We start from the raw sequence: 24,206 nt of genomic DNA on the forward strand, positions 1-24,206 counted from the left end.
TAAACACGTTTTCGAGTTCGGCTGCGTTCGGCTATGTTCGGCTCCTGTTCGTGGGTCACGACGGGGCCTGACCCCTGGCGTTGGCAGTTCGACGCTAACAAAACACGACTACGTTAGTGCCCTTCACTGTCCTTATTCACATTCCTTAAAATGGAATTTTTTCATAATTTAAAATTAACATTCGGCGCTGTTGACAAAGATTAAAGAAGACAAAGTATGACACACATAATTTAAACAATGAATAACATTCTATGGCTCTACTGTTTCCTTCGTCATAGTTTTGATAGCGATAACGCCGTAATGCGATTAGTCGACGAATTTTTAATAATGTCATTTCCTATATTTAACACTTGTTTTGTAAACTTTGGAATTACTGACTCCTAGTTGACTAGTTGCGTAATTTTATAAATGTTCTAATAGGTTCATAATTTAAATGAAATGGGCATTATGATATCGAAGATTCAAATGTATCTTTACATAATTTTGTAAATGTTGCCAGTCTAGCTAAGTTTATTGGCAGTCTACCAATCCCCGAGATCTAGTTTGATCATAAATTTCGAGTTCTTGACAGACAAGTATTCATGTTCTTTGCGAGATATGGAATCAGAAAACGAGAAATATTTTACAAATGAATTGTTACTTTTGCATTTCTAGGTTTATCGTACAAATATGAAATCGTATTGCAGTTTCGCGCGATAAAGGAATATTTTTGGGATCGACATATACGAAGGATAATTTTCATAAATGCACGCATTTGATCAGCGACGACGGAATGAAATATTAAGACACGAGTAACTTAAATGAAACAGATGTTTGCTAAAAGTCGTTTAAAATGCAATCTATTTGTACGTCGTAGCTAATAATTCACCGAGTAATTCCGCGAATATCTCGAAGAGAATAAATCCTCTGTTTCGTATATGTATAACAGCGAATTGATGGCTTCTAATGCATTTACAGAATTCGAGATAGGAGAGTTATTTATTTCGAAATTCTACCGACGATAATATTTAATTGTCAACTGAGGATGCATTGGTTGAAAATTGGTGATAAAAAAAAGCAACCATAACTACATATTGTTAATCGAATGATCCGCAGTCATTCGCAATAACAGTCTATGGTGTCGATTGGCGATGGGAACGCCACCGTACTCTTTACGATGAAATATGGTGTGGTCGATTCTTATACAGGGTGTTCAGCCACCCCTTTGAAAAATTTTAATGGGGGATTCTAGAAGCCAAAATAAGACGAAAATTAAGAATACCAATTTGTTGATAGAGGCTTCGTTAAGAAGTTATTAACGTTTATAGTTGCGCCTGTAAATAGGCAACCTGCGCACAACTGCATGCGCGTGATAGCGATTCCCACTCTCAAGACTCGCAACTTTAAACGTTAATAACTTTTTAACGAAGCCTCCATCAACAAATTAGTATTCTTCATTTTCGCCTCATTTTGGCCTCTAGAATCCCCCATTAAAATTTTTCCCACGGGTAACTGAACACCCTGTATGTATACCCATGGGAAAAATTTTAATGGGGGATTCTAGAGACCAAAATAAGACGAAAATGAAGAATACCAATTTGTTGATCGAGGCTTCGTTAAAAAGTTATTAACGTTGAAATTTGCGCCTGTAAATAGGCAACCTGCGCACAACTGCATGCGCGTGATAGTGATTCTCACTCTCAAGACTCACAACTTTAAACGTTAATAACTTTTTAACGAAGCCTCAATCAACAAATTGGTATTCTTCATTTTCGTCTTATTTTGGTCTCTGGAATCCCCCATTAAAATTTTTCCCATGGGTGTACATACAGGGTGTTCAGTTACCCATGGGAAAAATTTTAATGGGAGATTCTAGAGGCCAAAATAAGATGAAAATCAAGAATACCAATTTGTTGATAGAGACATCGTTAAAAAGTTATTAACGTTTCTAGTTGCGCCTGTAAATAGGCAACCTGCGCACAACTGCAAGCGTGATAGTGATTCTCACTCTCAAGACTCGCAACTTTAAACGTTAATATCTTTTTAACGAAGCCTCAATCAACAAATTGGTATTCTTGACTTTCGTCTTATTTTAGTCTCTAGAATTTCCCATTAAAATTTTTCCCATGGGTGATTGTATACAGGGTGTTCAGTCAACCGTGGGAAAAATTTTAATGGGGGATTCTAGAAGCCAAAATAAGACGAAAATCAAGAATACCAATTTGTTAATGGAGGCTTCGTTAAAAAGTTATTAACAATTAAATTGAAAAATTTGAAATCGTTCTGAAAAAATTATTTTCGGCTGCAGGAGTCGACTACAATTATTTTTGGTCATTACACATACCCCCGAAATCCTGCGCACTTTCGAGAAAAAAATTCCTTACTGAAAATAAAAACCCCATAAAAGTGATCCAATATTTTAACGGCCATAACTCCTACAATAGTAAAGATATCTCAATGAAACTTTTTTCTGAAGCAGAGCCCATGGGCACCTACAAAAAAGTATTAGACAACTTTTCTGTAGAGCGTCAAACAAATTTACTAAAAATCAAAAACGAATTATTAAGAAAAATCGACAGGGGGTTGGTGCCTAAATTCTGCGACGATAAAAAAAATTTGGAAATCTTTCTAAAAAAATTATTTTCTATCGCAGGGGTTAATTACAATAATTTTCGGTGAATAGACATACCTCGGAAATCCTACTCATTTTCTAGAAAAAAATTCGAGAAAGCGTGAAATTTTTCGACGGAAAAAAGAAATTTCAAATCGTTTTGGAAAAATTATTTTCGATTGTGGGGGGCAATTACAATCATTTTTGGTGAATAGACATACCCCCGAAATCTTACGCATTTTCAAGAAAAAAATTCGAGAAAGTATGAAATTTTGCGACGGAAAAAAAAATTTCATATCATACTAAAAAAATTATACTTAATTAGAGGGGTCAATTACAATCATTTTTAGTGAATAGACATACCCCCGAAATCCTACCCAGTTTCTAGAAAAAAATTCGAAAAGGTGTGAAATTTTTCGACGGAAAAAAAAATTTCAAATCGTTCTGGAAAAATTATTTTCGGTTGCGGAGGTCCATTACAATCATTTTTGGTGAATAGACATACCCCCGAAATCCTACCCAGTTTCTAGAAAAAAATTCGAAAAGGTGTAAAATTTTTCGACGAAAAAAGAATTTCAAATCGTTTTGGAAAAATTATTTTCAGTTGTGGGGGGCAATTACAATAATTTTTGGTCAATAGACATACTCCCGAAATATTGCGCATTTTCGAGAAAAAAATTCGAGAAAGTATAAAATTTTGCGAGGGAAAAAAAAAATTACATATCATACTAAAAAAATTATACTTAATTAGAGGGGTCAATTACAATCATTTTTAGTGAATAGACATACCCCCGAAATCCTACCCAGTTTCTAGAAAAAAATTCGAAACGGTGTGCAATTTTTCGACGGAAAAAGAAATTTCAAATTATTTTGGAAAAATTATTTTCAGTTGTGGGGGATAATTACAGTAATTTTTGGTGAATAGACATATCCCCGAAATCCTACGCATTTTTGAGAAAAAAATTCTTTACCGAAAATCTAATTTGGCGCCTAAATTTTTCGACGAAAAAAGAATTTCAAATCGTTTTGGAAAAATTATTTTCAGTTGTGGGGGGCAATTGCAATAATTTTTGGTGAATAGACATACCCCCGAAATCCTACCCACTTTCTAGAAAAAAATTCTTTACCGAAAATCTAATTTGGCGCCTAAATTTTTCGACGAAAAAAAAATTTGAAATCGTTTTGGAAAAATTATTTTCGGCTGCGGGGGTCAATTGCAATAATTTTTGGTGAATAGACATACCCCCGAAATCCTACCTACTTTCTAGAAAAAAATTCTTTACCGAAAATCTAATTTGGCGCCTAAATTTTTCGACGAAAAAAGAATTTGAAATCGTTTTGGAAAAATTATTTTCAGTTGTGGGGGTCAATTGCAATAATTTTTGGTGAATAGACATACCCCCGAAATCCTACCCACTTTCGAGAAAAAAATTCTTTACCGAAAATCTAATTTGGCGCCTAAATTTTTCGACGAAAAAAAAATTTCAAATCGTTTTGGAAAAATTATTTTCAGTTGTGGGAGTCAATTGCAATAATTTTTGGTGAGTAGACATACCCCCGAAATCTTGCGCATTTTCGAGAAAAAAATTCTTCACCGAAAATCTAATTTGGCGCCTAAATTTTTCGACGAAAAAAGAATTTGAAATCGTTTTGGAAAAATTATTTTCAGTTGTGGGGGGCAATTGCAATAATTTTTGGTGAATAGACATACCCCCGAAATCCGACCCACTTTCTAGAAAAAAATTCTTAACCGAAAATCTAATTTGGCGCCTAAATTTTTCGACGAAAAAAAAAAAATTTCAAATCGTTTTGGAAAAATTATTTTCAGTTGTGGGGGGCAATTGCAATAATTTTTAGTCAATAGACATACCCCCGAAATCTTGCGCATTTTCGAGAAAAAAATTCAATACCGACGGAACTTTAGACGTTAATAACTTTTTAACGAAGCCTCCATCAACAAATTCGTATTCCTGATTTTCGTCTTATTTTGGTCTCTAGAATACTCTATTAAAATTTTTCCCAGGAGTGTGAACGTAGTTATTTTACCCCGAACATTAATTTACTATTTATAGTATTTGCAGCGTTGAAAATTGTTGATCGAACGTGTATCTGTTGGGGAATAATAAATCGGTACAATAGACGTTAACAGCATCGAGACGTGGCGAAGACAGTAAAACTGGGTAACAACCTTGGCAGTAGCCCGACTAAAAATACAAATTCGTTATGTGTATGAAATAACGTCTGCACGAGGGGTTCGTTTTATGTTAAAGTTGAATTTGGCGACGTTCCAAGGCGGAGCTTGGAAAAATTCCCCCCTGCTGACATTACTCGACCACCGCTAAGCTCGAATTCATTCTGTCTGTAGCGAGTTCGCGGTCGACGACGATGGATTTTAGAATCTTAGGAAATGAGCCGCGAAAGGTGGTTAAAGGGGCGACGAAAAAGTGAAGAAAAAGAAAGTTAGGTTAAGAATGACACTCTAACCTATCCTGTACAACCCCTTGCACTTCAATACCAAATTAAATGTGATGTGATTTATAGAAATAAAAAAAATATTCTTTCCACAAATATGAATGCTTGTAATTTAAATTTTATTATATATTCTCTAAATACAGTTTGTGTCATAAATGGAGCTTCCATCGAGCTGTATTGCGCTTGTCGCCACAGTGGCGCTAGTGCAGTGGAATAGTACAAAGGGTTAAGAAACATAGATGCCAGATTCAGCACCCGGTGCGACACTCACACATGGCAGATCACGCGTACATGAGTTCGTGGAGTTTCGGAAAGTCGACAAAGGCAAACTGACACATGCCCTCTTTCTCGATTATTTCGAAGCTGCCCGAAGTAATTTCGGTCCGCCTCGTGGGAGTCGAGAGAGAAAGGCTCACATTTGCCTTCTCGCTCTTAACAACTGAAATCCGACCTCCCGTCAACGGCATACGATTTGGAATCTCGAGCCGTGATTTTCGACTGCCCAGGCATTTTTATTTTCCGACCTATGTAGGCGCACATAAGCAAAGTACCCATAATGGAAAAAAAATTTTGTAAAATTTATTTTACGGAAATACACGTTTTAAGACCCCCTGATCATATTTTAATTATTGAAAAAAAAGAAATTTTTTTTTATTATTCCTATGTATGAGTGTACATATGCATATTAATAATACGATTTTTCAAAATCAAAATTCTTTAAGATTGAAAATTAATAAATTAAAATGAGAGTCCACTCTTTGCCAGTATCGTGCACGCTGTGGTATTTTTCAATATGAAGAGTTCTTATTTTTATAACAAACAAAAAAGTAGAATTAATAGTTGAGGAAATTAATTAATAATGATTTTCCTCGATATATTTTGAGTTAACCGTATCAATTTGTTATGACGAACTAAATATTATATGTTTGATTTGGCTTAATTTTGCATAAAAAAATGATTGTATCGATCCATAAAAATTAATAACGTGCACGATACCGTTCAATGGAAACCACGGGAAAGTGGTGGTCTCTTCCATCAGGAGGGAAATGTAAAAAATTGTTATTTAATTATGCAATGTGCAATATTGAAATGTTTAAACTAATGTAATGAAAAAAGAGCTCGTAGATACATTAATTTTTGATTAATGTACATACGAGCTATAGTCACGAGATCCCCACCATCAAATCGTTTAAAAATAAAGGAATAGTGATCCCGTTTGCCAGTGTGATACAAAGTATGGGTTGGATTTTAAATTAGAAAAGGACATAGTCGAATATTTTTATAGGTACAAAACATAGCGTTTTATTTTAGAAGAGTAACATGAGTTAGCAGGTACTATCATAAAACTGTTTTAGCCAGTTATATCCCTTTTTACCTGAAGTACAAGGTAAAAAGTACGAGGTACAAGTAAATCGAAATCCGAAAATCATTCACATTATATCAATGTAAATGAAGCGGTCTTTCCATCAGAGTTAAATACAAAATTTTGTAATTTCTGTGAAAACAGAATTTTCATTAGATGTACATGGTGTTTAAAATTTTTATGTTTTGACTGTTTTTACGAAAAATACCATCCAGATTCATGTACTTCATATATTGAAAATAACACATGTTAAATGTAATTGGTAAATTCAACTTTAAAAAAAAATATTCGAAGATCAGACAAAAATATAATGTCACATTTAGTGTACGATTAAAATATAATTAAAAAAAAAAAAGATATCTTTTAGCAGGGTTCGAACCTGCAGAGCAAAAGAAGCTCGAACTTACAGCCAAACACCACATCATTCACACCATACTACTTATTGGTGAATTTGGTTCTATTTTTGAAGATAAGTAGCTGTAATAACTTTAATAATATCTTGCAGTAAAACTTAACCCAAAATCGGGTACCATTTCAACTTTCCCTTATTAGAATCGAGTTTTCAATTTGTTTTAGCGAAAATCCCAGCCGGTTAAGCTGCTTACTGCTGTTTTTAATTACCAAGCATTTATTTCTCAATTAACCCTTTGCGAGTAAAACTATTTTGCACATTATTCTAAAACATTTGTGGTATTCGTTTTCAATGCGATTTAAGTAAGCATATACATGGTGTTTGGCCACCTCTGGTAAAAATTTTAATGGGAGATTCTAGAGGCCAAAATAAGATGAAAATCAAGAATACTAATTTGTTGATGGAGATTTTGTTAAAAAATTATTAACGTTAAAGTTTCGTCCGTACTGAATTTTTTTCTCGAAAGTGCGTAGGATTTCAGGGATATGTCTATTCACCAAAAATGATTGTAATTGACCCCTGCAACCAAAAATAATTTTTCCAGAACGATTTGAAATTTTTGAATTTAATTGTTAATAACTTTTTAACGGAGCCTCCATCAACAAATTGGTATTCTTGATTTTCGTCTTATTTTGGCCTCTAGAATCCCCCATTAAAATTTTTCCCAGAGGTGGCCAAACACCCTGTAATGTATAAGATTTCATTTAAGTTTTTCTTCTCTAGAGAAGATAAAGAAAAAGTTTATTTAATTTTTTTTACATAAAATTGAATTCGTCCCAAGATTTATATGAAACACTTAAAAGATCTTTTATAAATTACGCCTATGTATCGGAACAACTATGAAACAAGAGATATAATCATTATTATCCATGGGCTGATTATAGTCAAAAACTAATCGGACTTTGAAATGAGAACATAAAACTTAAATGTAAAGTTCCATTTAAATTCATTCAGCCATTTATACTCAATCGTATTAATAATATACATATGTACACTCATACATAGGAATAATAAAAAAAAATTTCTTTTTTTTCAATAATTAAAATATGATCAGGGGGTCTTAAAACGTGTATTTCCGTAAAATAAATTTTACAAAATTTTTTTTCCATTATGGGTACTTTGCTTATGTGCGCCTACATAGGTCGGAAAATAAAAATGCCTGGGCAGTCGAAAATCACGGCTCGAGATTCCAAATCGTATGCCGTTGACGGGAGGTCGGATTTCAGTTGTTAAGAGCGAGAAGGCAAATGTGAGCCTTTCTCTCTCTAGTCCCACGAGGCGGACCGAAATTACTTCGGGCAGCTTCGGAATAATCGAGAAAGAGGGCATGTGTCAGTTTGCCTTTGTTGACTTTCCGAAACTCCACGAACTCATGTACGCGTGATCTGCCATGTGTGAGTATCGCACCGGGTGCTGAATCTGGCATCTATGGTTAAGAAAGGAACGAGCACGGACCTTGAAAACAGTGTTCGCTGGATGATGGATGTCGCCTGAGCCGGAAAGTCCTCCTCTGAGTAGCCGCGTGAGAAGATTGTAGCGACCATAAGTGAACCATGTGTCCTCCGGAGGTTGGAACAGGGTAGGATTCCTACGAATAAATTACCATCTCTAGAGAAATTAATTCTGACGTTACTGGTCACACGCACCAATCGTTCCTCACGTTTTGTAATGTTTTCTAGTTACTAGAGGTCCAAGAGGAAAGATAATCACGACACGGGATTGCGGGTGCTTTTCAATTAACACTAGGTTCACAGCACGCGTCAATTTGACGCAGATTCCAAACTTAACGTTGTAGGACTCGTAAATATTGTTTGTTAGCAATTGAATTGATGTAACGATATGGATGTATACTCTAATTGAAAGATAATTGCATTTTAATGTAACTGTTAACACAGCGAATTGCAATAGAAATATGCGCAACGAGTGTCCGTAAACGTAGTGTTAAACAGAGAGATACATGGATTAATGTTTCTACGTTGTTCGTAAAATATAGTAAAGAAAGCTGTAATATTGAAGTTTGAAATTATGAAACTATTTATTGAGCTCTGAATAGAAAGGTAAAACATTCGAAATCATCTTAATGAGAAGGATGAACCTGGTATGTTGCTATCAAATAGTGTTGAGGATGAGAGCTTACCCTTTTAAGAATTTGTACGTTCTCGCGGCGTCTGCATCGTCGGCTATGGTTTTAACGTAGTAGTACGAGTAATTCGACATCGCTTTAATAAAGATACTTTTGGTAAATATAGCCGCGAGCGTACGGGACCGTATACCGTGGCCCCGCGAGATTCTCGAAAGGGCGGCACAAACGTACTGTTAGCCGAAAACTACACACGAATTGTCCTCCATGCCCCTCCTTCTTCGTTCCATCGGTGGTGTCCGTCGAGAAGGTTTCTTCGACTATATTTTACTAGCCAACAGTCCATACGAAGATGAATGGCACGAAAAACAGACGTACGACGAAATACTCTTGCTATTTTCTCTGAGGAACATGATAGTTTTAACCTTTAGTTGCCGCGGTTAAATACTCTCCACGAAACATGGAATACCACAACAAATCAAATTTAAGGGGGCAGTCTCATGTGAGACCACAAAAAAATCAATTTTTTTTTATTTTTTTGAAAGTTTATATACAGGGTGCTCAGATACCAATGGGGAAAATTTTAATGGGGGATTCTAGAGGCCAAAATAAGACACAAATCAAGAATATCAATTTGTTGATGGAAGCTTTGTTAAAAAGTTATTAACGTTTAAAGTTCCGTTCGTAATGAATTTTTTTCTCGAAAATGCGCAGGATTTCGGAGGTATGTCTAATAACTAAAAATGATTGTAATTGACCCCTCTAATTGAGTATAATTTTTTTAGTATGATTTGAAATTTTTTAATTTCGTCTAAAAATTTCAATACCTACTCGAATTTTTTTCTCGAATGTGAGTAGGATTTCGGGGGTATGTCTATTCACCAAAAATGATTGTAATTGACCCCTCTAATTGAGTATAATTTTTTTAGTATGATTTGAAATTTTTTAATTTTGTCTAAAAATTTCAATACATATTCGAATTTTTTTCTCGAAAGTGGCTACGATTTCGGGGGTATGTCTATTCACCAAAAATGATTGTAATTGACCTCTCTAATTAAGTATAATTTTTTTAGTATGATTTGAAATTTTTTAATTTCGTCTAAAAATTTCAATACCTGCTTGAATTTTTTTCTCGAATGTGAGTAGGATTTCGGGGGTATGTCTAATAACTAAAAATGATTGTAATTGACCCCTCTAATTGAGTATAATTTTTTTAGTATGATTTGAAATTTTTTAATTTTGTCTAAAAATTTCAATACATATTCGAATTTTTTTCTCGAATGTGAGTAGGATTTCGGGGGTATGTCTATTCACCAAAAATGGTTGTAATTGATCCCTCTAATTAAGTATAATTTTTTTAGTATGATTTGAAATTTTTTAATTTCGTCTAAAAATTTCAATACATATTCGAATTCTTTTCTCGAAAGTGGCTAGGATTTCGGAGGTATGTCTAATGACCAAAAATGATTGTATTTGACCCCTCTAATTGAGCATAATTTTTTTAGTATGATTTGAAATTTTTTAATTTTGTCTAAAAATTTCAATACCTACTCGAATTTTTTTCTCGAATGTGAGTAGGATTTCGGGGGTATGTCTATTCACCAAAAATGATTGTAATTGACCCCTCTAATTAAGTATAATTTTTTTAGAACGATTTGAAATTTTTTAATTTCGTCTAAAAATTTCAATACCTACACGAATTTTTTTCTCGAATGTGGGTAGAATTTCGAGGATATGTCTAATCATCAAAAATGATTGTAATTGACCCCTCTAATTAAGTATAATTTTTTTAGAACGATTTGAAATTTTTTTTTTTGTTGAATTTAGGCGCCTAATTAGATTTTCGGTAAGGAATTTTTTTCTCGAAAATGCGTAAGATTTTGGGGGTATGTGTAAGGGCTAAAAATGATTGTAATTGACCCCCACAACCGAAAATAATTTTTCCAAAACGATTTGAATTTTTTTTTTTCCGTCGAAAAATTTCTCACCTTTTCGAATTTTTTTCTAGAAACTGGGTAGGATTTCGGAGGTATGTCTATTCACTAAAAATGATTGTAATTGACCCCTCTAATTAAGTATAATTTTTTTAGTATGATATGAAATTTTTCTTTTCCGTCGCAAAATTTCATACTTTCTTGAATTTTTTTCTCGAAAATGCGTAAGATTTTTGGGATATGTGTAAGGGCTAAAAATGATTGTAATTGACCCCCACAACCGAAAATAATTTTTTTAGAACGATTTGAAAAATTTGTTTTTCGCCGGAAAATTTCAGTACATTCTTGAATTTTTTTCTCGAAAGTGAGTAGGATTTCGGAGGTATGTCTATTCACCAAAAAAGACTGTAATTGACCCCCACAACCGACAATATTTTTTTTAGAACGATTTGAAAAATTTGTTTTTCGTCGAATAATTTAGACGCCTACTTCTTGTCGATTTGTCTTAAAAATTCATTTTTAATTTTTAGTAATTATGTTTGGCACTCTATACAAAAGTTGTTTAATACTTTTTTGTTGGTATTCATGAACTCTACTTCAGAAAAAAGTTTCGTTGAAATAGATTCACTATTGCAGGAGTTATGGCTGTTTGAAAATTGGGCCACGTTTTTGGGGGTTTTCCCATTTTATGGGGTCAAGGAATAACTTTTTCAATATTCTCAGAATTTCTAAATATTCTTCACTAAAATACGCATTATTTGCATTTCGAAACTTTAAAATCCTCCAATCCATTCAGGAGTTACGGTTTTTTAAACATAGGCATGAAATTTTAGGGGATTTATGGTCAGGCATTATATTTTCGGTAAGGAATTTTTTTCTCGAAAGTGCGTAGGATTTCGAGGGTATATATATTGACCAAAAATGAATATAATTGCCCTCAGGAACTAAAAATAATTTTTTCAGAACGATTTCAAAACTTTCTTTTTCGCCGAAAAATTTAGGCATCTATACCCCCTTCGATTTTCTTTAAAAATTAATTTTTCATTTTTAGTCATTTTGTTTGATGCCCTACAGAAAAGTTGTCTAATACTTTTTTGTAGATACCCGTGAGCTCTACTTCAGGAAAAAGTTTCATTGAAATATATTCATTATTGTAGGAGTTATGGATATTTGAAAATTGGACCATTGTTATGGGGTTTTTCTCATTTTACGGGGTCAAGGAATAACATTTTGATTATTGTTAGAATTCCAACATATACTTCATTAAAATACGCGTTATTTGCCTTTTTAAACATTAAAATCCTTCAAACCGTTCAGAAGTTATGACGTTTTAAAGATACGCACGAAATTTTGGAATTACATTTCTGGTCCGAAATTAAATTTTCAGTAAGGAATTTTTTTCTCGAAAATGGTTAGGATTTCGGGGGTATGTTCATTGACCAAAAATGATTATAATTTACCCCCGCAACCGAAAGTAATTTTTTTAGAACGATTTGAAAAATTTTTTTTTCGCCAAAAATTTCATCACCTATTCGATTTTTTTTCTAGAAAGTGGGTAGGATTTCGAAGGTATGTCAATTCACCAAAAATTATTGTAATTAACCACCGCAACCGAAAATAATTTTTCCAAAACGATTTGAAATATTTAAATTGAATTGTTAATAACTTTTTAACGAAGCCTCCATCAACAAATTGTTATTCTTAATTTTCGTTTTATTTTGGCCTCTAGAAACCCCCTTTAAAATTTTTCCCACGGTTGACTGAACACCCTGTATAAAGTATGTATACCTTTGTTATGTATATTGTTATACAGGGTGTTCAGTCACTCGTGGGAAAACTTTTAATGGAAGATTCTAGAGGCCAAAATAAGACGAAAGTCAAGAATACCAATTTGTTGATTGAGTCTTCGTTAAAAAGATATTGACGTTTAAAGTTGCGTGTCTCGTGAGTGAGAATCGCTATCACGCGCATACAGTTGTGCGCAGGTTACTGATCTACAGGCGCAACTATAAACGTTAATAACTTTTTAACGAAGCCTCCATCAACAAATTAGTATTCTTGATTTTCGTTTTATTTTGGCCTCTAGAATCTCCCATTAAAATTTTTCCCAGGGGTGGCCGAACACCCCGTATATTTAACTATATTTACGAATTTTTGCAAAAAGTATGTAAAACTAGAGCTACTGCTAAAAGTTATGCAAAATATGCAAAATAAAAAATATATTTTTAAAGACCTCTAGCGATGAAAGAAACTTCTATTTAGATTTCACTATGTTATCTATTTCCTAGAAACATATGTATTTGCATAAACGTCCTCAGTCTAACCATAACAAACAATTCTTTAACACTATCTATACCAAAGGTTACGAATTAGATAGAATTATCTGCCATTTGATAATTAAATTTCTATTTCTATTTTTAGGAAAATGATTTCACGACCCTGAAACTGGTCTTCATTTCTCAAACGCGACCCGGCGGGGTCTGAAGGGACCCAACTTGGGATATCTGACAAAGAAATAAAGGAACCACCAGAAGAAGACAACTAGATTTGAATGAAAAGCTTCAGAAACCCTTTCCAATTGCGCAAAAGCCTTCTCTAATGTCGTTAAATTAATTAAAATTAGTTTACCTAATATTACTTTTAAATATTCTTAATCAATTATTCTGTACAAATTAATTCTAGTTAAATACACTATTTCTGATTCTCAATAAACTGTTATTAGATAGCTAAATCAAATTTTCATTAATTTGTTAATTTTAAGTTTTATTTATTTAAACTACTAGCATATTATATCCAACTTTAGTTTTCAGGCATTCTTTGAACGAATATTTTTAATGTAAATGCCAATGTCCAACCACAATCCATTTCCTTTGAAAACAGGAAAAGGTTTCAATTTCTGGTGGAACAACAATGGTCCTTTTCGTTGCTGATTATTTTAAGACACTGTGACGGATATTGTGGTTTAGAAAGAAACCGCTACATCCTAAAAAATCTTACTATAAATTAGGTGACTGTTACATTTTCTTGTAAAACACTATTGGTCGCGACCATCGAAACTTTTAAATCGTTCTCTGACATTTATTAAAAAATCCAACTTATAATCTGAATTTCAGATTGTTATCTTATTCTTCTCTTTTCGTTTATTTACAAAACTATTAATTAATATGTCGAACAATAACTCGAACATTTTGTATCTTTTCGATAGGCCTACTGAGCCAGTTTACGTGCCCAGAGGAGACGAGAAAATTGGTTTCGATATACCGGTTGATTATTTGGTAAGTTTCATTTATTTATTTCTAGAATAAATATTTTCATGAATAGACTGCTACATCCACTGGACGTATCGACTTTTACTTAATAAAATTTGTTGAATAACATCAGATCCCCTTGCATAGGAACTGATTAAATAAATACAGGGTGTTCGGCCACCCCAGGGAAAGATTTTAATGGGGGATTCTAGAGGCCAAAATAGAACGAAAATCAAGAATACTAATTTGTTGGTGGAGGCTTCGTTAAAAAGTTATTAACGTTTATAGTTGCGCCTGTAGATCGGCAACCTGCGCAGAGCTGTGTGCGCGTGATAGTGATTCTCACTCACAAGACTTGCAACTTTAAACGTTAATAACTTTTTAACGAAGCCTCAATCAACAAATTGGTATTCTTGACTTTCGTCTTATTTTGGCCTCTGGAATCTCCCATTAAAATTTTTCCCACGGGTAACTGAACACCCTGCATGTACACCCATGGGAAAAATTTTAATGGGGGATTCTGGAGGCCAAAATAAGACGAAAATGAAGAATACTAATTTGTTGACGGAGGCTTCGTTAAAAAGTTATTAACGTTTATAGTTGCGCCTGTAGATCGGCAACCTGCGCAGAGCTGTGTGCGCGTGATAGTGATTCTCACTCACAAGACTCGCAACTTTAAACGTTAATAACTTTTTAACGAAGCCTCAATCGACAAATTGGTATTCTTGACTTTCGTCTTATTTTGGCCTCTAGAAACTTCTATTAAAATTTTTCCCACGAGTGACTGAACACCCTGTATATATAGACAATGTTAAATTTCTTAGGAGAGAAAGTCATAATCCGATGCAGACTAAATAGTAGCACACTTCAAAGATAAAGATATAGAGAGTGTTCAGCAACCTATGGGAAAAATTGTAATGGGAGATTCTGGAGGTCAAAATAAGACGAAAATGAAGAATACTAATTTGTTGACGGAGGCTTCGTTAAAAAGTTATTAACGTTTATAGTTGCGCCTGTAGATCGGCAACCTGCGCAGAGCTGTGTGCGCGTGATAGTGATTCTCACTCACAAGACACGCAACTTTAAAAGTTAATAACTTTTTAACGAAGCCTCAATCGACAAATTGGTATTCTTGACTTTCATCTTATTTTGGCCTCTAGAATCTCCCATTCAAATTTTTCCCACGAGTGACTGTACACCCTGTATAACAATATACATAACAAAGGTATACATAATTTATACAAGATGTTCAGTCACCCATGGGAAAAATTTGAATGGGAGATTCTATAGGCCAAAATAAGATGAAAATTGAGAATAACAATTTGTCGATGGAGGCTTCGTTAAAAAGTTATTAACAATTCAATTTAAATATTTCAAATCGTTCTGGAAAAATTATTTTCCGTTGCCAGGGTCAATTACAATTATTTTTGGTGAATAGACATACCTTCGAAATCCTACCCACTTTCTAGAAAAAAAATCGAATAGGTGATGAAATTTTTGGCGAAAAAAAAATTTTTCAAATCGATCTAAAAAAATTACTTTCGGTTGCTGGGGTAAATTACAATAATTTTTGGTCAATGAACATACCCCCGAAATCCTAACCATTTTCGAGAAAAAAATTCCTTACTGAAAATTTAATTTCGGGCCAGAAATGTCATTCCAAAATTTCGAGCGTATCTTTAAAACTTCATAACTTTTGAACGGTTTGAAGGATTTTAATGTTTGAAAAAGGAAATAACGCGTATTTTAGTGAAGAATATGTAGGAATTCTAACAATAATCAAAATGTTATTCCTTGACCCCGTAAAATGAGAAAAACCCCATAACAATGATCCAATTTTCAAATATCCATAACTCCTACAATAATGAATATATTTCAATGAAACTTTTTCCTGAAGTAGAGCTCACGGGTATCTACAAAAAAGTATTAGACAACTTTTCTGTAGGGCAACAAACAAAATTACTAAAAATGAAAAATTAATTTTTAAAGAAAATCGAAGGGGCGTAGATGCCTAAATTTTTCGGCGAAAAAGAAAGTTTTGAAATCGTTCTGAAAAAATTATTTTTAGTTCCTGAGGGCAATTATATTCATTTTTGGTCAATATATATACCCTCGAAATCCTACGCACTTTCGAGAAAAAAATTCCTTACCGAAAATATAATGCCTGACCATAAATTTTTCCCTAAAATTTCATGCCTTGTTTGAAAAACCATAACTCCTGAATGGATTGGAGGATTTTAAAATTTCCAAATGCAAATAATGCGTATTTTAGTGAAGAATATTTAAAAATTCTAAGAATATTGAAAAAGTTATTCCTTGACCCCATAAAATGAGAAAACCCCCATAAACGTGGCCCAATTTTCAAACAGCCATAACTCCTGCAATAGTGAATATATTTCAATGAAACTTTTTTCTGAAGTAGAGTTCATGAGTACCTACAAAAAAGTATTAAACAACTTTTCTGTAGAGTGCCAAACAAAATTACTAAAAATTGAAAACGAATTTTTAAGAAAAATCGACAAGGTGTCTATATTTTTCGTCCAAAAAAAAAATTCAAATCGTTCTGGAAAAATTATTTTCTGTTGCAGGGGTCAATTACAATCATTTTTGCTCATTACACATACCCCCGAAATCCTGCGTATTTTCAAGAAAAAAATTCAGAACGACCGGAACTGTAAACGTTAATAACTTTTTAACGAAGCCTTCATCAACAAATTAGTATTCTTTATTTTCGTCTTATTTTGGCCTCCAGAATCCCCCATTAAAATTTTTCCCAAGGGTGACCAAACCCTCTGTAAATATAGACAATGTTAAAATGTTAAACACAACCAATTTAATTTTTCCTTAAGTATTGCATAGTTTAATCTAAGAAATTACAAACGTCGAACAAAAGATACGGGAATCCCCGTACGATCTTCAACCTTATTCTAGGTGTCGCCACTTGGCCGTCTAATTATAAACGACACAACAAAATTTTGTATTTTTGCTTTAAAGGAAACTGAAATATTGATTTTCTCATTTAAACTAATTGTTTTTATTCCTTGTAATTTGTCCAGCCTGACAATTATCGTTATGTGGCGACATCAATATTCAACCGTTTCGGCGAGGAAGCTACTACAAAAATCCAAGTGAAACAAATTACTCTTCCGGATCTTAGTGTCCCCATGCAGCTGGGACGATATGCGCCATTTTCAATCTTTATTCCTTTTCATCGAAAATTAGCTGGTCACCTTATTGATATTTTCATGGGTTTGTTTTATACTACATTACTAATTATTTACTTATCTAAGGGGGCAGTCTCATGTGTTGCAAAATTTAACCATCTTTATTAATTTTTTTTAACTAAATGTTACATCTAACGCTATAATTTATTTTCGCAATTTACTTAACCATCCTTTGGAAATACAAAACAAATTTTTCAGTAATTTTTATTAACTCTTCGTGTTTTTATCACGCCCATAGTAAATGTATGTTTAAAAAAAGAAATTGGTTTTTGTTGGGATAAAAATCACCGTATTCGTTATCCTAGTTACATGTTCAGTAGTTGGTACCCCTGTCTGGACGACACATGTATATAAATACGGGGGATCACCGTGTGTTCTGAATGTGTGTCGCGAACCATCGTGTAAAATGGACAGAGGAAAAGTTCTTAGTTAAAGAATTAAAATTAAGTTGGACCTTGTTCTGTATTTACATGTACATTTGAATAAAGTATAGTGTTGACTCTCCAGTCAACAATTTTTTTGAGGTCTCACATGAGACTGCCCCCTCAACTGCTTTATTCTAAACACCATGTATATGTATTAAGATTATATTATATTTATATTTCATATTATACACAATGTTATCAACTACTTGTATTTCGTATTGCAGGGATGAGGACATTCGATGACTTCTTGTCTGTTGCGGTTTATTGTCATGATCGTTTGAACGCGAATTTGTTCATTTATGCCCTTTCAGTAGCAATATTGCACCGTCCTGATACAAAAGATTTGCCACTACCACCATTGTGTGAAGTATTTCCAGACAAGTATGTAGACGGAGTAGTTTTTTCTAGGATCAGAGAGGTGGCTAATGTGGTTCCTACGGGTTCGAGGGTACGTAACAAGTTCACAGTCAACTTGTATTACTTACTAAGTAAATGTATTTGACAAATGCATGTTTCTTCCATCGATAGATACCGATCGATATTCCACGAGATTATACTGCGTCAGACCTGGATCCAGAACATCGTGTCGCATACTGGAGGGAAGATGTTGGGATCAATCTCCATCATTGGCATTGGCACTTGGTCTATCCATCTACCGTTGAAGATAATTTGGGAATCGTTAACAAAGATCGCCGTGGAGAACTTTTCTACTACATGCACCAGCAAATTATGGCTAGGTAAGTACTATAAATCTTAATCAACTCCAAAAATCTTTCAGACGATGATGACACTTATTGCGTCTTGGGTGAGGGAACTCAAGTTCGAGCCAAAGGATTCTTGCTACGTCTCCAAAACAGTTAAAAAGACATTTTAACTTTAGATTTGAATTTCAATGTTTCTATTTAAAAATTTTATTAAGAAATTTCTGAATGAGTGTCAAACTGAATTCATGTATCGTATGTTTAGATACAACTGTGAACGTTTATGCAACAAACTTGGACGTGTTAAACGATTTATCGATTGGCACGAACCGATCCCTGAGGGTTACTTCCCAAAGTTAGATTCCATAGTTGCTGGCCGCACGTGGCCAGCTCGTTCAGGCGGCTCCGTTCTCAAAGACATCGATCGAGCAGCGGAGAAACTGCGTTTTGATATCCAGGATCTAGAACGATGGCGCGATCGTATCTACGCGTCGATTCATGCAGCGTCCATAGTCACTCCAAATGGTAAAACAAAGCCGTTAACTGAAAAAGATGGAATCGATATATTGGGAAATATAGTAGAGGCTAGCTCCCTGTCGCCTAATCCAAATGTTTACGGTGACCTTCATAACTTAGGCCATACTGCTATTTCTTATTGCCACGATCCGGACGCTCGTTATTTGGTAAGTTTAAATAACTGTTATTTAGCTTCAGCAACAGATTTTAAAGTACTATAGTCAACAAATATTAAAACTAACATAATGTTTCGTTTCTTTTTACTTTAATCTCAGGAATGGGCTGGCGTCATGGGTGATTCAGCAACTGCTATGAGAGATCCAATATTCTACAGATGGCACGCTTTCGTTGACGGTATTTTTCAAGAATATAAGACTACCTTGCCTCAATACACCAACGAACAGGTTAATATATAAAACAAAAAATTAGTAATTATTATTGAGCTAAGTTTTGCATGCATTTGGTCTGTTTATGGTAAACGCTGTGTGTACAAATTGTCAGTTACCAAAAGATAAACGTGTTAAAAATTCTATGATTTTGTGGCGTCGCTTCCCGTGTTCGGCCACTTTTGGGAAAAATTTTAATGGGAGATTCTAGAGACCAAAATAAGACGAAAATCAAGAATGCTAATTTGTTGATGGAGGTCTCGTTAAAAAGTTATTAACGTTTAAAGTTCCGCCCATACTGAATTTTTTTCTAGAAAGTGAGTAGGATTTCGGGGGAAGGTCTATTCACCAAAAATTATTGTAATTGACCCCCTCAACCAAAAATAATTTTTTTAAAACGATTTGAAACTTTTCAATTTTGCCGAAAAATTTCTGCACTTTCTCGAATTTTTTTCTAGAATCAGGATAGGATTTTGGGGGTAGGTCTATTCACCAAAAATTATTGTAATTGAACCCCTCAACCGAAAATAATTTTTCCAGAACGATTTGAAACTTCTCAATTTCGCCGAAAAATTTCTGCACCTTCTCGAATTTTTTTCTAGAATCAGGGTAGGATTTCGGGGGTAGATCTATTCACCAAAAATTATTGTAATTGATCCCTGCAACTAAATATAATTTTTTTATTATGAATTGAAATTTTTTAATTTCATATAAAAATTTCAGTACCTACTCGAATTTTTTTCTAGAAAGTGGGTGGGATTTCGAGGGTATGTCTAATGGCTAAAAATGATTGTAATTGACCCCCGCAACCGAAAATAATTTTTCCAGAACGATTTGGAATTTTTTTTTTTTCGTCGAAAAATTTAGACACCTACCCTTGTCGATTTTGCTTTAAAATTCGTTTTTGATTTTTAGTAATGTTGTTCGACGCCCTATTGAAAAGTTATTTAATACTTTTTTGTAGGTACCCGTGAGCTCTACTTCAGAAAAAAGTTTCATTGAATTATATTCATTATTGTAGGAGTTATGGATATTTGAAAATTGGACCATTTTTATGGGGTTTTTCTCATTTTACAAGGTCAAGGAATAACTTTTTGATTATTGTTAGAATTCCTACATATTCTTCACTAAAATACGCATTGTTTGCATTTTGAAAAATTAAAATCCTCCAATCCGTTCAGAAGTTATGACGTTTTAAAGATTCGCATGAAATTTCGGGGTACCATTTCTGGCTTCACATAATATTTTCGGTAAGGAATTTTTTTCTCGAAAATGCGTAGGATGTCGAGGGTTTGTCTATTGACCAAAAATGATTGTAATCGACTCCTACAACCGAAAATAATTTTTTCAGAACGATTTGAAATTTTTCAATTAGGCACCGACCCTTGTCAGATTTTTCTTAACAAATCGTTTTTGATTTTTAATAATTTTGTTTGACTCCCTGCAGAAAAGTTGTCTAATACTTTTTTGTAGGTACTCATGAACTCTACTTCAGAAAAAAGTTTCATTGAAATATATTCACTATTGCAGGAGTTATGGCTGTTTGAAAATTGGGCCATTTTTATGGGGTTTTTATTTTCGGTAAGGAATTTTTTTCTCGAAAGTGCGCAGGATTTCGGGGGTATGTGTAATGACCAAAAATGATTGTAATTAACCCCTATAACTAAATATAATTTTTTTAGTAATATTTGAAATTTTTTTATTTCGTCTAAAAATTTCAGTATCTACTCGAATTTTTTTCTCGATAGTGGATAGGATTTCGAAGGTATGTGTATTCATCAAAAATGATTGTAATTGATCCCTGCAACTAAATATAATTTTTTTATTATGAATTGAAATTTTTTAATTTCATCTAAAAATTTCAGTACCTACTCGAATTTTTTTCTAGAAAGTGGGCGGGATTTCGAGGGTATGTCTAATGGCTAAAAATGATTGTAATTGACCCCCGCAACCGAAAATAATTTTTCCAGAACAATTTGGAATTTTTTTTTTTCGTCGAAAAATTTAGACACCTACCCTTGTCGATTTTGCTTTAAAATTCGTTTTTGATTTTTAGTAATGTTGTTCGACGCCCTATTGAAAAGTTGTTTAATACTTTTTTGTAGGTACCCGTGAGCTCTACTTCAGAAAAAAGTTTCATTGAATTATATTCATTATTGTAGGAGTTATGGATATTTGAAAATTGGACCATTTTTATGGGGTTTTTTCTCATTTTACAAGGTCAAGGAATAACTTTTTGATTATTGTTAGAATTCCTACATATTCTTCAATAAAATACGCGTTGATTGCTTTTTTAAACATTAAAATCCTTCAATCCGTTCAGAAGTTATGACGTTTTAAAGATCCGCACGAAATTTCGGGGTACCATTTCTGGCTTCACATAATATTTTTGGTAAGAAATTTTTTTCTCCAAAGTGGGTAGGATTTCGAGAGTATGTCTATTGACCAAAAATGATTGTAATTGATCCCCCTAGCTAAAAATAATTTTTTCAGAACGATTTGAAAATTTTCATTTTTGCCGAAAAATTTAGGCACCTTGTCGAATTTTTTTCTCGAAAGCGGGTAGGATTTTGGGGGTACGTCTATTGATCAAAACTTATTGTAATTAACCCCTGCGATAGAAAATAATTTTTTTAGAGAGATTTCAAAATTTTTTTTTTCATCGAAGAATTTAGGCATCTACCCCCTGTCGATTCTCCTTAAAAATTAGTTTTTGATTTTTAGTAATTTTGTTTGGCGCTCTACAGAAAAGTTGTCTAATACTTTTTTGTAGTTACCCATGAGCTCTACTTCAGAAAAAAGTTTCATTGCAATCTATTCACTAGTGCAGGAGTTATGGCTGTTTGAAAATCGGACCATTTTTATGGGGATTTTCTCACTTTATGTGGTCAAGGAACAACTTTTCAATATTATTAGAATTTCTACATATTCTTCACCAAAATACGCGTTGTTTGCATTTTGAAACATTAAAATACCCCATTCCGTTCAGAAGTTATGACATTATAAAGATTTGCATGTAATTTTGGGGGTGCATTTCTGGCTTCACATTAGATTTTTGGTCAGGAATTTTTTTCTCGAAAGTGCGTAGGATTTCGGGATTATGTCTTTTTACCAAAAATGATTGTAATTGACCTCTGCAACCAAAAATAATTTTTTCAGAATGATTTGAAATTTTTGAAATTTTTTAATTCAATTTTTTAATAACTTTTTAATAAAGCCTCAGTCAAGAAATTGATATCCTTGATTTTCATCTTATTTTAGCCTCTAGAATCTCCCATTAAAATTTTTCCCAGGGGTGGTCGAGCACCCTATATTTATATACAATCCTCGACCAACTTCTAAGTATCCCAGTCATCCAAAGCAGGGCTTGCTAGAAAGCCTTTCTGACGACGCAACAAAGCAGCGCCACAATTTCTGAAAAAGGAAAAGAAATAAAAAAATATTAAAACATTTTCTTTCGTGTCCATAGTTGGACTTTCCAGGTATCGAAATAGCAGACATTAGACTAACGTCTAATTCCCAACGCAATGTCTTGAATACTTTCTGGAATCAGAGTGTCGTAGACTTGTCTCGTGGACTTGACTTCATGCCACGTGGTTCAGTGCCTATTAGATTCACTCATTTGAACCATGGCGACTTTACATACACGATAATTGTTAACAATCGAAACAACTCGTTACGAAGAGGCACTGTCCGTATTTTCATTGCCCCTAAGGAAGATGAACGTGGACTACCTTTCCTGTATAATCAACAAAGGCACTTAATGATTGAAATGGACAAGTTCACTGTATCACGTAAGTGTTTTAACTAACACTGTCGTATCTATTTATGGTAAATACTGTGTCTTTGGTATTTATTTAGAAACAAATCAAGTAATTTGTTTGTTTATTGTATTCCAGTTAATCCAGGGCGGAATACAATCGAGCGTAAATCAATGGATTCTTCGGTGACTTTACCTTATGAAAGTACATTTCGCAATTTGGATATAAACAGACCGTCTGGGGTTAATCCTCTAGAACAATTCAATTTTTGTGGATGTGGTTGGCCACAACACATGCTAGTACCTAGGGGAAGCAAAGAAGGCTTCCCAATGGTGCTCTTCGTTATGATATCAAACTACAATAATGACGTTGTGAGTACTTCTCCGATTCATTTAACAGATTCAATGTACGAACTACGAGTTAATGGTGCAATTTAATCCCTTAGGTTGAACAAGACGAACCATCGTCTACTTGTAGAGATGCCGTGAGTTACTGTGGATTGAAAGACAGGAAGTATCCTGATGCACGTCCCATGGGATTCCCATTCGACCGTCGACCCCGTGATAAAGTTGAAACTCTAGCCGAATTTCTCACTGGAAACATGGCAATCACAGAATTAAGCATCAAATTTACGGATACGGTTCTGCCTAGATCAAAACGTGGAAGCATTGGAAATATAGTCGCATCCACCTGAAATGTGTTTGTGAATTATACGTATCTATACAATGTGTCTTAGTGTTGTATTAAAAATGTAACAAAACAATAAAAAAACAGTTCCGCATAGAGGATTTAACTTTCTCTTTTATGCCTATTTTGTATCTTTGCTTAGAAAAGTGATGGTTTGTTACAGTTTGGACAAACTGGTCCGCCATTATTGACAACAGCGCCATCTGTTCGCTCGCGCGGCCACGCGTGAGACGTTACGCGGAAATAACTATTTTACATGCATTTTCTTCGTACAATAAAGTACTAATTTTCTTTGAACATAAAATACATTTCGTGAGTGATTTGATTCGAAGAAAAACACAACACGAACACGTGTAATCGCTCACATATTTTATTATCTTGCATAAGTAATAATTGGATTGATAAAC

General features: G+C 33.8%; 2 protein-coding genes and 2 long non-coding RNA genes across 7 annotated transcripts; 1 reads left to right on the forward strand and 3 right to left on the reverse strand.

Annotated features, from left to right (window-relative positions):
- Nucleotides 1-4,656: 4,656 nt before the first annotated feature.
- On the reverse strand, nt 4,657-9,327 carry LOC143349572 (uncharacterized). Its single transcript, XM_076780918.1, has 3 exons — nt 8,975-9,327; nt 8,245-8,425; nt 4,657-4,794 (listed from the first exon to the last, which is right to left on the reverse strand). Exons 1-3 carry the CDS (start codon nt 9,052-9,054, stop codon nt 4,657-4,659), a joined length of 399 nt encoding a protein of 132 aa, XP_076637033.1. The 5' UTR covers nt 9,055-9,327.
- Nucleotides 8,282-23,950, forward strand: Ppo (phenoloxidase subunit A3). Of its 4 annotated transcripts, XM_076780622.1 has the most exons (11): nt 8,282-8,416; nt 13,273-13,858; nt 14,057-14,126; nt 17,156-17,348; nt 17,973-18,196; nt 18,277-18,485; nt 18,715-19,132; nt 19,241-19,369; nt 22,821-23,145; nt 23,251-23,483; nt 23,558-23,950. In XM_076780622.1, exons 4-11 carry the CDS (start codon nt 17,264-17,266, stop codon nt 23,804-23,806), a joined length of 1,872 nt encoding a protein of 623 aa, XP_076636737.1. In that variant the 5' UTR covers nt 8,282-8,416; nt 13,273-13,858; nt 14,057-14,126; nt 17,156-17,263; the 3' UTR covers nt 23,807-23,950. The 4 variants fall into 4 exon arrangements, with proteins under 4 accessions (XP_076636737.1, XP_076636738.1, XP_076636734.1 ...); XM_076780623.1 differs by lacking the exons at nt 13,273-13,858; nt 14,057-14,126 and having other exon boundaries at nt 8,406-8,416; XM_076780619.1 differs by lacking the exons at nt 8,282-8,416; nt 13,273-13,858 and having other exon boundaries at nt 13,953-14,126.
- LOC143349405 (uncharacterized) lies at nt 17,834-19,341 on the reverse strand. The gene is made up of 3 exons (XR_013080906.1): nt 19,208-19,341; nt 18,234-18,992; nt 17,834-18,152 (listed from the first exon to the last, which is right to left on the reverse strand). It is a non-coding gene; the product is annotated as an uncharacterized LOC143349405 (long non-coding RNA).
- On the reverse strand, nt 21,229-23,395 carry LOC143349407 (uncharacterized). The gene is made up of 3 exons (XR_013080907.1): nt 23,308-23,395; nt 22,862-23,090; nt 21,229-22,765 (listed from the first exon to the last, which is right to left on the reverse strand). It is a non-coding gene; the product is annotated as an uncharacterized LOC143349407 (long non-coding RNA).
- Nucleotides 23,951-24,206: the final 256 nt, after the last annotated feature.

This window comes from Colletes latitarsis, chromosome 13, assembly GCF_051014445.1.
Source record: "Colletes latitarsis isolate SP2378_abdomen chromosome 13, iyColLati1, whole genome shotgun sequence".
Lineage (NCBI taxonomy): Eukaryota > Metazoa > Arthropoda > Insecta > Hymenoptera > Colletidae > Colletes > Colletes latitarsis.

What these genes read in the sequence shown, in the direction of transcription:
- Ppo (XM_076780619.1), top strand. Translation starts at nt 14,016, where the DNA reads ATGTCGAACAATAACTCGAACATTTTGTATCTTTTCGATAGGCCTACT. An exon ending in TGGTTCCTACGGGTTCGAGG is followed by an intron (nt 18,197 to 18,276) that starts GTACGTAACAAG and finishes TTCCATCGATAG; the next exon opens with ATACCGATCGATATTCCACG. An exon ending in CTCAATACACCAACGAACAG is followed by an intron (nt 19,370 to 22,820) that starts GTTAATATATAA and finishes TCGTGTCCATAG; the next exon opens with TTGGACTTTCCAGGTATCGA.
- LOC143349572 (XM_076780918.1), bottom strand. Translation starts at nt 9,054, where the DNA reads ATGTCGAATTACTCGTACTACTACGTTAAAACCATAGCCGACGATGCA. An exon ending in ACGTACAAATTCTTAAAAGG is followed by an intron (nt 8,426 to 8,974) that starts GTAAGCTCTCAT and finishes ATTTATTCGTAG; the next exon opens with GAATCCTACCCTGTTCCAAC. An exon ending in GATGCCAGATTCAGCACCCG is followed by an intron (nt 4,795 to 8,244) that starts GTGCGATACTCA and finishes TTGTATTTTTAG; the next exon opens with TCGGGCTACTGCCAAGGTTG.